General features: G+C 44.8%; 1 protein-coding gene across 2 annotated transcripts in view; it reads left to right on the top strand.

The window, feature by feature from the left end:
* FZR1 (fizzy and cell division cycle 20 related 1) overlaps positions 1 to 17,618 on the top strand; it is a 40,111-nt gene that overhangs the window by 19,348 nt on the left and 3,145 nt on the right. For both annotated transcript variants that reach the window (XM_044280088.1, XM_044280079.1), the window contains exons 12-13: positions 3,023 to 3,127; positions 11,662 to 11,754. In XM_044280088.1, the coding sequence (XP_044136023.1) occupies positions 3,023 to 3,127; positions 11,662 to 11,754 (198 nt within the window). The remainder of the gene's footprint in view (positions 1 to 3,022; positions 3,128 to 11,661; positions 11,755 to 17,618) is intronic.

Genomic DNA, 17,618 nt, shown 5'->3' with positions numbered 1-17,618 from the left:
CAACCCCTTAATGACTGCCCACTGTATTTTGATGGCATGTTGTGCAGGTCCTCAGACAGCAGACCCCCTCTGATCAAATACTGATGACTAGAGGGAAAGTCATCAGTAGAAAAGTCTCAGAAAACCTTTTTAATTATCGGGTTATTTCGGCAAAAAACATGAAAAGCGTAAATGTGTTTTTTTTTTTTTTTTTTTAAAGACGACAAATATATATCCCCCCCGAAAAAAAACGCCCAAACGGCTCCTTCCGATTTCCTATTCACTTTAATGGGACTGCTTCGTCCTATTCACTTGAACAGTGGCGTGTTATTACACCTGCTTACTGCTGCGGTTTTGACGGCAAACAAGTAAACTATAAAGAAAATGCCCGGTTATTTTCAAACCTGTTGGGGATATAAAATATAGGATCAAAGGAAAAATGTCAAAGGGAAATTATCCTAGAGGTGGACATATAAAACACCTCAAAAAGAGATCGTTGTTAATTTAACTACGTTGTGCAATTGTACAAGCGTCTATGCAAAAATATAAATTATTTATTATACAATAATTTAAAATGCAATCAAAGCTTAATGAATGTGAAACTCAATAATATGCAATGACACACAGTGATATGCAGTACCTAAAATTCACCACTAGATGGCTCTAACACAACTACCAGCATTCCATCTCGCCTCTCAAACATAAAAATGTAAAACGAGCGTCTCGAAGACAATTATGAGATATACGAACCCTTGCTCTGCTCAAACTATGACCAATCTCAGATATCGGGTAGTATTGCTACATAAGTTTTAAATGATCAAGCCTGATATGTCTTTAATTCAGTAATATGTATCTTTACTGAATAGTGATAATATTGATGTAATACTTTTTAACACTACACATTCGCAATAAAGCGGAGATATTCCTATATATCAAGCCAATTAATACTACACATAAAAACGTTATACGTTACCCAAGGATGCAGATGATATGCAGAGTTTAAGGGAAGTCAGCTCTGAAGAACGTTCTGATCATTGGGATTTTTCTCCTGGGGTCTCTCCTTTCATTTTTTTTTCTGTGTTCTGTGTTGCTCCCTGTTGTTTTCTCTTCGTGTGTGTGTGTGTGTGTGTGTGTGTGGGGGGGGGGGAGGGGTTTATGATCACAAACTTATCATCAGTTAGACGCACCTTCCTAACTTGGAGTTTTTCAATCATTGTCGGTTAGACGTGTACATATGATAACTATTGTGATTTCACTATCACCCAGAATGTATTTCAGATGTTGGTGCAATGTTACCTATTCATACCTAGGTGGCACTATTGCATAAGCGACTAGCATCATCACTATTAAGGGTTAACTGTCCAGGTCTGTTTTCTCTTACTTTCTATACACATAATATATGGGATCCTAAGGGATTAATTTTGACACAAAAAAAACAAGGCATAGACTTTGTGGTACCATTTAGACTTTTCCCATACTCTCAAATTTATGTACCGATAAGAATATAATGGACCTTGTACTCTCGCAGACATGTGTGTCTCCTCTGTTACTCCAACGGTTGATTGATTGTTAGTTAAAATAACACTATCTTCCCTGAACGAGGACTCATTAACACAGTCTACACTTTAAATTCTTCTCATCATGCTTTAGGAGTGTATGCGTTCCTAGTGAGAAATATATAATGTAGTAGATGCATTGACGTCCTTCATAATATTCAACAATATAAAACGATACATATGTCCTATTGATTATCTTATACTAAAACATAATGTTCATTATACATATACATCACAGATTTTCTGCTACTCCAAGAGACATTAAAACATAGGGATAATTGGCACCAAATGCGTCTAGAAAATATCCTTATCTCTGTCATACATTCACAAGCAGACAATAATGACTCTTCTCAGACTGGTACATCTACAGAGAAACTATATGAACCGTGTCCTTTCCATGAACCTCTTTCGGCCTACTTTAAAATACATAAACAATGGTGAATATAACACAACATGGCCTATTATATATCAAATCCACTATAATTAGGATATTTTGATATAAATGTTATATACCTATGAAAAGGCACAACAAACCGCTGATTGACAGGGGGCCAACTCTCAAAACCCCCACTAATATATGATATTATTGACCTATCCTCGAATAGGTCATCAGTATTACAAAAGTGGACATCCCTTTTAAAGGGGTATTACAGTTCCAAGTTATCGCTGTTATCCTCTGTCCACAGGGTGGGAGAGAACTATTAGATGGTGAGGATCCTACCACTGGGAAACTCGCTGATCATGAGAACGGGGACCCTGTGCTCCTTTGAGCCCCCTGAGATGAATGGAACAGCAGGTCAAGCATGAGCTCCCGCAGAGATGGAGTGGCATTGCCCAACCTGCTGCTTCGTTTATTTTGGTGTGCTCCGATGGGTATAGGGTCCATGTTCTCGCGATCAATGGGGGTCCTAGTGGTAGGACGTGGATAGGGGATAACTTGTAATAACCAAAATATACCTTTTCAGGCTGGTCATTAAAGGATTTGTTTTTCAAAGGTTACTGCCAGGTGGTAAGTTTGTGATGGGTTCTTGTGATTTAAAGGGGTTATCCAGGAATTGATAATAATGACCTATACTCGAGGTACAGTAGGTCATCCTTATCGTATTGGTGGGGGTGCCAGGAACCGGTTCAGCTCTTTTATGGGACTCCTGCACTCACCGGTTCTGGAGCACTGTACATTGACTTGAATGGGGCTGAACTGCGACAAGGCCATGTGACCAAAGTATGGTGACATCACTGGCCTAGGAAGAGGCTGCGACACTAACACCTGACCCCTTCTAAAAGCTGATTGGCAGGGGTCCCGGGTATCGGACCACCACAGAGGATAGGTCATCAATATAAATTGCCGGATAAGCCCCCTTAATTACCTAGATACATTGTGCTAGATGTTCTTAAACGGTCCACCTCATTCCATTCTTATGGAGGAGAATGTGGCCCATAACATGCCAGCGTTTTCTGACTGTGAGCGGTCTTCTCCTTGTCCACAGGTGAGCACACACGGCTATTCTCAGAATCAGATCCTAGTGTGGAAGTATCCGTCTCTTACACAGGTAGCAAAATTGACCGGACATTCTTACAGAGTTCTCTACCTTGTAAGTACTTTTTCTTTTGCATTCCTTGTCTTGTTATAAGGATACGTCGAAAACATAGTGATCATGGGTTGTCCTAATACTGAAAGACAGAGACCCATTTGTAGGCGCTCTCTTCTCTGGCTGTATGTAGGAGCTCCTGAATAAACTATCTTTTGAATACCTCAGAAAGCTTTTGATACAATGGGGGCAGGCAAGGTCTGCAAGACTTTCTAGTGATCATTTCTATTAAGTGCAGTATGTGTCTTTTTTTTTTTTTTTTTTTTCTTTTTTCTCTCTGATAAGTGACTTAAAGGGAACCTTTCATGTGGGTATTTGATTATAATATAACTCCTTATATACTCATTAGCTGTCTGATCAGTGTAATGATGCACTTTAATAGCTGAAAGTAAACTGGGCATGCGTCGGCTCATCCTCCCTTCCGGCAGACCAGTACAAATGGGAGTTATTTGGCGGGCAGAGTGTACATCTCGGGTAAGCGGTCTCCTGCTTGACTTGTACTGTGCAGTGGGCAGCAGCCAGCCTCCCTGTTCACACAGACTCTCCCTGCTGCCCCACACTTTATTTGGTTTTGCATTTAAAACATTACACTGATCGGACAGTGCACATGCGCGGGATTCGAGACAAGAATTTGTGGCCAGAAAAAAAAAAGAGCTGTAGATTATAAAAGGGGCGTGGTTTATTACATCATTCATTCATTTTAATAATTGGCAGGAAAATGAATAACAGGGAATGCAAAGGTACTATATTACTAAGGTAAAGAAAAGGGATGGCTAGAGATATATATCTATCTATCTATCTATATATATCTATAGTGTAGCCTGCTATTGCTTTCCACCACTTTAATAAATAAAATAAAAAGTTGCAGAACATAACCACAAATTGCCCTCAACACACCTCCAGTTCTTTGTATCTCCCAGTGCAGGTCTTTGTACAGTAGCATTTAGCATTCCAAAAGAAATTTGGTTTAAATAGGTTGAGAAAATCCTCTTTTTTCGTTAATGTGATTGGGGGACACCGCAGCATGGGTATATGCCCAGCTACCACTAGTAGCGACACTAGATAATAAAAAGGTTGGCTCCTGTCACAGTGTTTAGCACGCCAGCACACCCATGTAGTGTCCCAGGTTAGGGATCGACCGATATTGATTTTTTTTTAGGGCCGATACCGATAATTTGTGAACTTTCAGGCCGATAGCCGATAATTTATACCGATATTCTGGGAATTTTCATTTTTGAAAAAAAAAAAAAAATTCCCACAAATCTGCTGAATGAAAATTAATGTTTATTGTTAATGTGTATTTATTTTTAATTTTTTTGTAAGGCTACTTTCACACTTGCGGCAGTGTGATCCGGCGGGCAGTTCCGTCGTTGGAACTGGCCACCGGATCCGCCGATCTGCCGCTGACTGAAAGCATTTGTGAGACGGATCCGTCTTGTACATTTTTTTCATATTTTTGCCGATCTGCGCATGCCGGAATGCCGGATCCGGCGCTAATACATTCCTATGGGAAAAAATGCCGGATCCGGCGTTCAGGCATGTATTCAGTTTTTTGGGCCGGAGAGAAAACCGTAGCATGCTGCGGTTTTCTCTTTTGCCTGATCAGTCAAAACGACTGAACTGAAGACATCCTGATGCAAACTGAAGGGATTACTCTCCATTCAGAATGCATGGGGATAAAACTGATCAGTTCTTTTCCGGTATAGAGCCCCTGTGACGGAACTCTATGCCGGAAAAGAAAAAAAACGCAAGTGTGAAAGTACCCTAAATCTTTCTTTTTCATTTATATTTAATATTTTGGTGTTTTAGTTTAAAAAAAAATAATAAAAAAAACTTTTAGCCCCCTTAGGGACTAGAACCCTTGTCCTATTCACCCTGATAGAGATCTATCAGGGTGTATAGAAGCTCGCACTGTCCCTGCTGCTGTGTGCTTTGTGCACACAGCAGCATGGAGCTTATCATGGCAGCCAGGGCTTCAATAGCGTCCTGGCTGCCATGGTAACCGATCGGAGCCCCAGCATTACACTGCTCGGAGGAGCAAGGGAGAGGGGATCCTGTGGAGGGGCGCACTGCAACTGGGGTGGGGGGGCCCTATGCGCCACCACTGCTTAATACTGGGGGGGAGGGGGGGCGCACTGCGCCACCAATGCTTAATACTGGGGGGGCTTGGGGGGAGGCGCACTGCGCCACCAATGCGCTTAATACTGGGGGGGGGGGGGCGCACTGCGCCACCAATGTCTGATACTGGGGGGGGGGGGGCGCACTGCGCCACCAATGAAGCTTAATCTCTAATTTATTCATAGACAGGAGGCGGGAGCTGGCTGCAGGATCACATAGCCGGCTCCCGACCTCTATGAGCAGTAGCTGCGATCCGCGGCACCTGAGGAGTTAGCTACCGCAGATCGCAGCTAACGCTCATAGAGGCCGGGAGCCGGCTATGTGATTCTGCAGCTCCCGCCTCCTGTATATGAATGAATGATAGATTAATCTTCATTGGTGGAGCAGTGGCCATAGCTCCTCCCCTCCTCCTGTCCCCTGTCCTTACATTGGCGGCAGCGGCAGGAGCAGCACAGGGGGAGGAGACACTGCTCCTTCTCCCCTGTGCTGCTAAGGGGAACACGGAGAGCGCTGTCAGCAGCGCGATCTGTGTTCCCCATACAATATCGGAATATCGGCAAAATAGATGCCGATACCGATAGTGTTCAAAATCCTGAATATCGGCCGATAATATCAGTAAATCCGATAATCGGTCGATCCCTATCCCAGGTACGTACGCCTTCCCCCTTCACAGGGGGTACTCGTACCACTGCCAAATGCTGTATCTGGCAGACTTTCCTCATTCCAAGGCATCTCCTTTTCAGCTGGAGTAATTTCTCTATTCCAGGCCACCGTATTACTTCTCCAGACGCTGTAGCCAGTACACCAGCCTGGGGCAAGCGTGCGCCACGCAACATATTACTGGGGAGCCCTGGTTTATCTTATTACTCCTTTATTAGGCTAAGTACCTGTATCCTCTCCAGAGGCTGTAGCCATTATACCTGTTTGGTTCTAGTGTGCACCACAGGCAAAGTATACATGCCATGTTCAGTCGATCTAGCCATGGCACCTGTCTGGCTTTAGTCTGCACTACACAACGTATTATTCCCTTATTGGGTAGAGTACCTGTACCTCCAGATGCTATAACCTTTACACCTGTCTGGTTTCTAGTCTGCATTACACAGCTGTTTTTCTCGCCATTACACATGTCTGGTTCTAGTGTGCATCATGCAGTCATTCTACTCCTTTATCAAGCGCAGTACCTATGCCATTTCTCATGCATGGCATTGGGGGACACAGCACCATGGGGGGTATATGCCCAGCTGCCACTAGGAGGCTGACACTAGAAACAAAAAGTGTTGGCTCCTCCCAGGTGGGCTATACCCCTCTGCCAAAGCCGAGAGATATCAGTCTAGTTCTAGTGTCCGTAGGAGGCAGACATGACCTGCATTTTTTATTCTTCCTTCCGCATGACTCTGCCTCGGTCAAGGTGGGAGGGCGTCTGCTCGCCTTTCAGAGCGTCTGGCAAGCAAGCGTGGAAGACGCTTGGGTTCTGGAGGTGGTTTCCTCCGGGTACAGGTTTGAATTTTCCGATCTTCCGTCCGGACGGTTCTTCCTGACGTCAAATTTACCAGGCGTCCAAGTTTCTTTGTGATGCCTCTATGGAATCGGCCCGCCTCTCCGGCTGTGCGGCCGCTAACTCTGTGGCCTCCTGCTGTCTGGGACACAGCACCATTGGGTCCGGTAGGCAGCCTTTTTTGGGCTGATTTCTTTTTCCTTATAAGTTTCTCCTGCCATCATGCCTTCCTCTGGTAGGGACCCCACTCCCTCTGCAGCGATTTCGACCCATTATGCATGCTCCCTGTGTAGTATGAAGTTCCCATGCTGCCAGTCTATCCCCCTCTGCGCTCAGTGCCTCAACCCCAGGGCCGCCCACGCCCCACCTGTGGGTCCTTCTGTGTCGGTTCTTCCAGAATGGGCTGCTACCCTGTCCCAAGCCATAGGAAACCTCATCGTTCCGGTTCCAGTGTCAGAACGCTTTCGGGGTTTCTACTCTAATCTGTTTACGGTTCCCAAGAAGGACGGTTCGTTCCGTCCAATTCTGGAACTGAAGGTGCTCAATCACTTCGTCCGGGTCCGTCATTTTCGTATGGAGACCCTCCAGTTCGTGATCGCCTCCCTGGAGGCGGACGAGCTCCTGTCGTCCATCGACATCCAGGACGCTTATCTGCACGTCCCCATTGCCATCTCCCATCAAAAGTTCCTTTGCTTCGCTGTGGGTTCTCTTAATTTTCAGTTTGTCGCCCTGCCCTTCGGCCTGGCCTCCGCTCTGAGGGTTTTCACAAAGGTGCTAGCGCCTCTCGTGGCCCTTCTCCGTGCCAGGGGGGTCGCCTTAGTGCCTTATCTGGACGACCTTCTGATTCGGGCCCCGTCATTGGAGGACAACCTGTCCAGCCTACACATCATCCTCTCTGCTCTTGCCCAATTCGGGTGGCTCATCAACCACTGCAAGTCCTCTCTCGTCCCTTGCCGGAGGATGCTCTTTCTAGGCATGATTTTCGACACTTGCCTCGGGCGGGTGTTCCTTCCTCCGGAAAAAATTGCCCTTCAGGCTGGGGTTACTCGTCTCCGCAGCCCGTCCCCTCTGACCATCAGGATGTGTATGCGAGTCCTGGGGAGGATGGTGGCCTCTTTCGAAGCAATTCCCTACTCCCAATTCCACTCCCGGGACCTTCAGCTGTTCATCCTGTCCAGGTGGGACAAGCCCCCGGCAGGCCTCGATCGCCAGACTCCTCTCCCTCCCCAGCTTCGCCAGGATCTCTCCTGGTGGCTGAATCCTCGGACGGTGTCCTTGGGCCGGTCCTTTCTTCCCACCCCCGAGTTGGCGGGTGATCACGACGGGCGCCAGTCTCTCGGTTTGGGGGGCGGTCTTCGAGTCCCTCAGGGTCTTGGGTCTGCTCAGGAGTCTGCCCTGCAGATCAATGTTCTCGAGCTCAGGGCAATTTTCCTGGCACTGTCTCACTGGACTCCGCGGTCTCCTGATCCGGGTTCAGACGGACAACTCCACCGCCGAGGCCTATCTGAACCACCAGGGGGGCCCCAGGAGTGTGATGGCCCTGAATGAAGCCTCCCATATCCTGAGGTGGGCAGAGAGGCATGTTCCCGTCCTCTCCGCCGTGCACATTCCCGGGGTCGACAATTGGGCGGCGGACTTCCTCAGTCGTCAGCTCGTCGACCTGGGCGAGTGGCCTCGCCACCCAAAGTGTTCCTCCAACTTTGTCACCGTTGGAGAACCCTGGACGTGGATCTCTTCGCATCGCGCCTCAACCACCAGCTCCCGCGCTATGTTGCGCGATCCAGGGACCCTCAGGCTTTCGCGGTCGACGCCTTTAGTTCTGGTTTGGTCTCAGTTCGACCTTCTGTACCTGTTCCTCTCCTGCCCAAGTCCTCAAGCGTCTCAAGGCAGCTCGTGTCCCGGCGATCCTGGTGGCTCCGGATTGGCCCCGCAGGGCATGGTACGCAGATCTGGTGTTTCTGCTCGCCGACGTTCCGTGGCAACGTTTTTGACGCCCTTCAGTCTTCGCCCTTCGAGCCCTTAGCAGAGATCTCCCCTGTTTTTTGTTTCGTTCAAGGTGGCCTTTCTCGTGGCTGTCACCTCCATTCGCCGGGTCTCCGAGCTGGCGGTGCTTTCTTGCCATTCGCCCTTCCTGGTGTTTCATCAGGATAAGGTAGTTTTGTGCCCAGTTCCCTCCTTTCTGCCGAAGGTGGTCTCCTCGTTTCATATTAATGAGGGAAATCGTCCTTCCCTCTTTCTGCCCTACTCCTTCTCACCCTAGGGAGAAGTCCCTCCATTGCCTGGATGTTGTTCGGGGCTCTTCGCCTGTACCTTCGCCTCACGGAATCCTTCCGTCGTTCGGACTCCCTTTTTGTGGTCCCGTCAGGCCCTCGTAGGGGTTTAGCTGCCTCCAAGGCCACCATCTCTCGCTGGGTTCGGTCGGCCGTCAAGGAGGCCTATGTCGCTAAGGGCCGTGCTCCCACTTCCAGGTTGACTGCTCATTGGACTAGGGCCGTCGGGGCTTCCTGGGCGGTGCGTCATCAGGCATCGGCTTCCCAGGTCTGCAGGGCCGCCACCTGGGCGTCTGTTCACACTTTTTCGAAGTTTTACCATATTCATTCCCTGGCTTCTGCTGACGCCAGCCTGGGGCGCAGGGTTCTGCAAGCTGCTGTGCTTTAGATTGGCGGCATGGCGTTTTTTCTTCCCTCCCTCGTGGACTGCTTGTGTCCCCCAATGCCATGCATGAGAAAAGTTGATTTTTTTTGTACTCGCCGTAAAATCCTTTTCTCGTAGTAGGCATTGGGGGACACAGATCCCACCCTTTGGAGTTTTTTCTTGTTTGTGGTCCCGTCGTTGCCTGCGAGGTCGTCGGGTCTCCCCAGTTGAAGACTTGTTGGCTTTTAGTTTTCTTTTTGGTTCAGGTGTGGTGTTCCTACTGCTCTTGTACCGACTATCTCTCGGCTTTGGCAGACTGGTATAGCCCACCTGGGAGGAGCCAACACTTTTTTTTGTTTTTAGTGTCAGCTGGGCATATACCCCATGGTGCGGTGTCCCCCAATGCCTACTACAAGAAAAGGATTTTACGGGGAGTACAAAAAATCAATTTTTCCAGATGCTGTAGCGATGTCTTTCCTGTTTCTTCAGGAGGAACACCGTTTTTCTTCCAGATCCTTCCTCGGGCTCTTTAATGTGCACTTGGGCTGTTTCACACGAGCAGATGCCGAGCGTGACATCCGCTGCGTGAATGATAGCCAAGACCCGATGCAGACAGCAGAAGCACAGAGCAGTAACCTGATTGATAATGCTCCGTGCCTCTCTGTGATCTCTTTACTACTAAATCACAATGACAACTTTATCTCACTGTGATTTCGTAGTAAAGAGATTACAGAGAGGCACGGAGCATTATCAGTCATGTTATCGGGTCTTGGCGGTCATTCACGCAGCGGATCTCGCGCACGGCATCCGCTCGTGTGAAACAGCCCTTACTTCTTGCTTAGGACATCTGCCTTGCTCCCTATCCCACCTTAGGAGGAACCAGGTGTTTCCCCTTGTTTCTTCTTGGGTTCTTTTCCCAGGCACTTGTCCTTGGAATCCTGACTGTCTCCTATATTTTCTCCTTTGGAACCATTTCATGCCATGGCCTCTTCTGGTCCAGTTGGGTCACAGGGTTCACCAGCACCTGTGCGTCCAACTTTTTGCATGATATATTTCCTTCCCACCCTCAGGCACTGCTTTGGGACGTCCCATGGTGCTGTGTCCCCTAATGACTTTAACGAGAAAATTGGATTTTTGTACTTACCGTAAAATCCCTTTCTAGTTCAATTCAAGATCCCACCCTTTGTTTTCACTTCTTTTCCTGTCACCAGGCTTCTGTTCTCGTTAACTTTCTCGGTCCAGGACATGTTGGTTCTTCGCTTTTGTTTCTTTCTATTACTGCTATTGGTACAAACAAATTAGCCTAGTGGCTGTGGAGAGGGTAAAGCCAACCTTTTTGTTATCTAGTGTCGTCTCCTAGTGGTAGCTGGGCATATACCCATGGTGCTGTGTCCCCCAATGAATTGAGCGAGAAAGGGATTTTACGATAAGTACAGAAATCCAATTTTTTATTGTACTATATCACTGACAATGTGATATATGTACAGGGATAATGTGTGTGGTTACACATAATATCGCATCATCTGGGTGTCATAGCTTTGTGGACTTCTCTCTGAGGTAGAGCGGAGAGATGCTGAGTGTTAGGGTACCCAGTGACAAGACAACCTCTTAAGAAATTTTTCTGCTATGACGTTTGGGCCCTGTCACACGGTAAATGTAGTAATACATGGTGCCCATTCAGATAAAGGCTTATCTATGAAATACAAGGATGGATTGGTTTATCTGTTTAAGCTCATAGGGGATTCCTCTTTAAACAATCATTTGCTACAACTTTCTAGCTACCTTAATTTTTCTGAAGGGGTTAAATAGTGATTTGTAAATAGTGTGTGTGTGTGTATATGCTGTATAGAATATTGTGCTTCAGTAGACAGGTATATGACATTTTGACTAGCGTTGAGCGAATCGATTCGCTCATCTGAACTAATTCTGCATCTGTGAGGCCTGACATCTCATGTGCCCCTGACAATCTCCCGTATGTGCCGTTCTTTGAGTAGCAGCACATGCGCAGAGCAGGTGCCTTACATTACGAATCAACCACCGTGCATGCGCCGCTAAAATTTTTAGAGGCACATACAAATGTATTGATATGGATTTGTAGGTAGACGCTGCGCATATGCTGCTACTTCAGATAACTCTGCATGCGCGAGATTGGCAGGACCGCGTGAAATGTAATCGGGCAGAAACCTCTAAAGCTGTGTGGACACTTCTTCACAAGTGTGAAATTCATTCAGATGAACAAATCGATTTGTACATGCCTAATTTTGACCTTTTTCTGTACTTGTATTGACAGGCCATGTCTCCAGATGGGGAAGCTATTGTCACAGGAGCTGGGGATGAAACATTGAGATTTTGGAATGTTTTTAGCAAAACACGATCAACGAAGGTGAGGAAAATGCCTGTACTATTTTCAAAAATGTAATTTAATATTACTTTGAGGACGTATCGCCTCTCCTGACATGTCAGTTTCAGAACTTTTTTTTTTTTTTTTTTCCATTCTCTGTAGTATTCTGGAGCATCTATTCTTATAACTTTGTTGTGCTATATGTTTTCGTACTAGAAGTTTATGAATAAATTGCTCAGTGTCTGCACATTTATGCTGTTTTTACATTAAAAATATACCTGTATGTATACCTGAAATGCAGTGCAGGTTATAGAGCAGAAGGAGCTGAGCAGATTGATATAGATAGATAGATATAGATAGATATATATAGATATATATATATATATATATATATATATATATCTCTCTATATATATATCTATATATATATCTATATATATATCTATCTCTCTATCTATCTCTAATCTCTAACATCACCCTTGTGCCTGGAAAATGGCATTAAAAAGTCACAACATTTTCAGAAAGAGTGCATGTACAATTATCAGTGACTGACAGATATCTATGCATATACACTTACACAGAGAATGCTATCACTGATGGCACCTCCCTGTGTACAACCATCAGTGACTGACAGCTATCTCTGTATACACACTTACACAGAGAATGCCATCAATCGCTGATAATACCTCCCTCATGTACAAACTATCAGTGACTGTCCATATATATAATCAGTGACTGACCACAATCTCTGGATACATACTTGCACAGAGAATGTTATCAATCACTGATAACGCCTCCTCTGTGTACAACTATGTCCGTTTTGCGGACTGCTCTTCCAGGTCGGTGCCTCCACTCCACAAACGTCCTATCTCTCGGCACATCTTGTGGATCGCAGAGCCTTTGAAGTCAATGGATGCTCATTGCAATGCAGGGTGCACTCTGCAAAACAGGCATGTCCGTCACATGTTCGTGTGAATGCACAGTAACAGAGAAGGGAACCGCTGTGAAGACATTGCTTGCTATTGGAGGACACTGTCTCCATGTATTACTTGAACATGGAATCACAATCAGAACAGTCGAAAAAAATCTAGCAGCAGGCTCAGGATAAAATCCAGTTTCTTTATTTCTTCATTATAAAATCCATTGGCTGACCAGACAGTCAAGTCCTACGCGTTTGGACTGTACGTTTTAATCATGACCACATTGTGTTATCACATACTCTGGCCAGTTTTCACCTTCCAGCCCAGGCCATTGCAAATCTGACATGTCACTTTATGTGGTAATAACTTTGGAACCCTTTTACCTATCCAGGCCTTTCTGAGACTGTTTTCTCATGACACATCGTACTTCACGACAGTCATAAATTTGAGTCCAATATATTTTTCCTTTATTTATAAAAAAAAAAATTATATCCCAAACGTACCCAAAATTTTGAAAAATTCACAATTTTCTAATTTTGAATTTCTCTACTTTTAAGACAGGTAGTAAAATAGTTCAGTTATCATTCCCCATATGTCTGCTTTATGTTGGCATCATTTTTATGAATTTCATTTTAGTCTTTTAGGACATTGGAAGGTTTAGAAGCCATTTTTAAAATTTTCAACAAAATTTTTTAAAACCATTTTTTTTAACCACTTGCCATCTGGGCCATTTGCCCCCTTCCTGACCAGGCCTAATTTTGCAAATCTGACATATCTCACTTTATGTGGTAATAACTTTGGAACGCTTTTACTTATCCAAGCCATTCAGAGATTGTTTTCTCGTGACACATTGTACTTCATGCTAGTCATAAATTTGAGTCAATATTGAGTCGCCTTTTATTTATGAAAAAATCCCCAATTTACCAAAAATTGGGAAAAATTTGCCATTTTCAACATTTAAATTTCTCTGCTTGTAAAACAGAAAGTGATACCTCATAAAATATTTATTACTTAACATTCCCCATATGTCTACTTTTACTGCAAAATCACAGTGAGATAAAGTTGTTACTGTGATTTTGTAGTAAAAAGATCTCAGAGGCACAGAGCATGGTCAATCATGTTAATGCTCCGTGCTTCTGCTGTCCGCAGCGGATATCGCGCACGGCATCCGATCATGTGAAACAGCCCTTAGGTGTTCCACAAGAATTAAAGGAAAATGGGGGTGAAATTTCAAAATTATTTATTTTTTTTGCAGATTTTTCATGTTAATCAAACTTTTTTTTTTTTTTTTTGCAACACAGCAAGGGTCAACAGCAAACTAAACCTCAATATGCATTACTCTGATTCTACAGTTTACAAAAATACCCCATATGTGATGGTAAACTGCTCTATGGGCACGTGGCAGTGGTCAGATGGAGCGCCATATGGATTTTGTAAGCAGATTTTGCTAGAATGATTTTTGGGCACCATTTTGCATTTGAAGAGACCCTAACTTACCCCTACAGTGAAAATCCTCAAAAAGTTACCCCGTTTTGAAAACGACACCCTTGAAAGAATATATTAAGGGGTGTACTGAGCACTTTGACCCCCAAAGCGTTTTACAGAATTTGAAAACACTTGGCTGTGAAAATGAAAAGTTCAATTTCTTCCAATAAAATGTTGTTTAGCCCCACATTTTTCATTTTTCACAAGGGGTAACAGGAAAAAAAGTACCCCATAATTTGTTACCCCTTTTCTCCTGAATATGGCAACACCCCATATGTGGTGGTAAACTGCTGTGGTGGCATATGGCAGGACTCAGAACGGAAGGAGCGCCATATGGCTCTTGCAGCGCAGATTTTGATGGATTGGTTTATGGGCGCCATTGGTTTTTATTTTTTAAGTGATTGTCTTATGTGGGGACTCATTTTTTTTTTTTTATTTTTTTTGCATGTTGAGGTGACCTTTTTATTGGTATCATGTTAGGGTATAGAAGACTTTTTGATTACTTGGTATTACACTTTTTGTAAGGCAAAGTGGAAAAAAAAAGGGTGTTTTGGCAGTTACCTTTTTTTTTACAGTATTCACCTGAGGGGGCACATAATTTGATATTTTTATAGAGCAGGTTGTTACGGACACGGCGATGCCAAATATGTCTCATTTTTATTTTTGTTCAGTTTTACACAGTAAGTGCATTTTTGAACAGAATTAAATCTTGTTTTTGTGTTGCCATTTCCTGACTGCCCTATTTTATTTTTTATTTTTCTGGCTATTGTCATAGGTAGGGTCTCATTTTTTTGGGGGATGATATGGCGGTTTGATTGGTACCATTTTGGGGTACATAAGACTTTTTGATCGCTTGGTGTTACACTTTTTGTCGGGCAAGGTGACAAAAATGGCTGTTTTGGCATAGTTTTTTAAAAGCATTTTTTTACAGCATTCAACTGAGGGTGCATCTCATGTGATATTTTTATAGAGCAGGTTGTTACGGATGTCTAATTTTTTATTTTGTTCCGTTTTACACAGTAAATGCATTTTTGAACAGAATTAAATCTTGTTTTTTGTGTTGCCATTTTCTGAGCGCTTTTTTGACGATTCTTAGGTAGGGTCTCATTTTTTTTTTGTGGGATGAGATGATGGTTTATTACCATTTTGTGATAAATACGCCTTTTATCGCTTTGTATTACACTTTTTGTGAGGGAAAGGTACCAAAAAATTGCTGTTTTAGCACTTAATTATGGGAAAAGAGCGTTTTGTTTTTTTTTTTATTATGCAAAACTTTATTAACTTTTTTTGTTTTGCTTTCCCCCCACAACTTTCTGTATTGTAATACACTTACAGCCTTGCTACCTGTGAGATCCAGGGGTTTGGGTCTCAAAGGCTTACATGGAAGGCAGCCCTGATGCCTGTTAAAGGCATCAGGCTGCCATTGAGTCCCCGTCAATCAGTGCGGAGACCCGATGGGGAAGGGGAGGGAGCTCCCTTCCTCCACACACCCCGCACGTGCCGCGGTCAGTGCTGACTGCGGCATAGTGAGGGTTAATCTGCTGGCAACAGTGTTTTCACCAATACCGGCGCATACAGCAGGGGTCCAGCTAATGGAAACAGCCGTTCCCCTGCAGCTTGTATTACGGCACTGGTCGGGAAGTCACTTCCTGCAGCTCCGTACTATTACGGCGCTGGTCGGGAAGGGGTTAAAAGTCCTCTTTTGCCATGAGGCACGCCCCCAGCCAGGTGCCGATTTAATAATCAGCTCCAAGCTAGTGCTGCCTCCAATGGCTTTCTTAAAATGCATACTAAATGCTACTCCATTATAGCACTACAAAAAACGAAAAACAAAACGGGAGCGAGTCTATACTCATAAATCAAATCATATTGATTATTCATACCCTTCATATTTCTCATGTTCAGTGTAAAAATCCGAAAGGATTCTCTATTTAGCAATCGCCTATTTTGTCTCCTCCTCGTGCCGATTTAAATACCCTTTCTATACCCATGACACGCAGGCTTGTCAGGTCACCCTGATGAACATCTCTAAAATGTCTAGATAGCATAGAAATGTTTAGCAGTTTGAGATTGGAGACATCCGAAAAGTGCTTTCTTAGGCCGAATGCACACGGCCGTGTTCTGCGGCCGCGAGCGGTCCGTGGTAACACGGCCTGGATTCCTGCTGAGAGCAGGAGCGCACGGCGTCATTGGTTGCTATGACGCTGTGCGCTTTGTGCCGCCGCTGCACTACAGTAATACTCGTATGATCTAGACAAGTGTATTACTGTAGTGCAGCGGCGGCATGAAGCGCACGGCCTCATAGCAACCAATGACGCCGTGCGCTCCTGCTCTCAGCAGGAATCCAGGCCGTGTTACCACAGGCAGCAGAACACGGCCGTGTGCATTCGGCCTTATTCTCACTTTTAGGCTGTTTGAGGTGCATCCCACGTATTGAATGCTGCAGGCATTGCAGGTCGCCAAATAAATGACATTATTCGTGTTACAGTTTTACAAATACTGTGGGCACATTTGTAACTGCCCACCACATTCAACCACGTGGGTTTGCCAGTATCCGACTTTTCTATGAACAAGCTAGGGGACAAAGCGGAGTATTTGGACATGCCAATGTTTTCAGTGGCATCTGTCAGCAGATTTGTTCCTATGACACTGGCTGACCTGTTACATGTGCACTTGGCAGCTGAAGGCATCTGTGTTGGTCCCATGTTCACATGTGTCCGCATTGCTGAGAAAAATGATGCTTTAATATCTGCAAAAGATCCTCTAGGAGCAAAGGCGGCCATTACTCCTAGAGGCTCTGCTCTCTCTGCACTTTCATCGACCGGACCAGGCAGGCATGATCACTTTTACACTGTCTGGACCTGTCAATGAAAGTGCAGAGAGAGCAGAGCCTCTAGATGTAACAGTCAGCCAGTTTCATAGGTACAGATCTGCTGACCTTTCAGTGGCTGGGTGCACGTTGTGTATTTTGTAGAGGTTTATACACCACAATGTAAAAGAAATGTTTCAACAAATTCCATTTACAAAAGGCATAAAAATCTGCAGAAGAGTCTCAGCAAGGGTACCTTTGCATGGTGGAAAAATCCGGCATGTAGATTTCCCTTCAAACCCACAGCAAAAATGTAAGGCGCACCCTACAATTCTTAGCTTGGTTTGCACGTCTGTAGACTCTGCCACTTATTAGCCCTATTCAGTGCGGCTTCTGCATTTTCTATGTTGGAATCCGTGCAAGAATTCACCTGCCAATTCTCTTAGGCCTCTTTCACACGGGCGTCATGTTTTTTGCCCGGATAAGAGGCGGGTGCGTTGCGGGAAAATGCACGATTTTTCCGCGCGAGTGCAAAACATTGTCATGCGTTTTGCACTCGCCAGAGAAAAATCGCGCATGTTTGGTACCCAAACCTGAACTTCTTCACAGAAGTTCGGGCTTGGGATTGATGTTCTGAAGATTGTATTATTTTCCCTTATAACATGGTTATAAGGGAAAATAATAGCATTCTG

This window comes from Bufo gargarizans, chromosome 1, assembly GCF_014858855.1.
Source record: "Bufo gargarizans isolate SCDJY-AF-19 chromosome 1, ASM1485885v1, whole genome shotgun sequence".
Classification (NCBI taxonomy): Eukaryota; Metazoa; Chordata; class Amphibia; order Anura; family Bufonidae; genus Bufo; species Bufo gargarizans.
The sequence above is the reverse complement of the archived record's forward strand: the minus strand, read 5'-3'. Positions and strand labels throughout refer to the sequence as shown.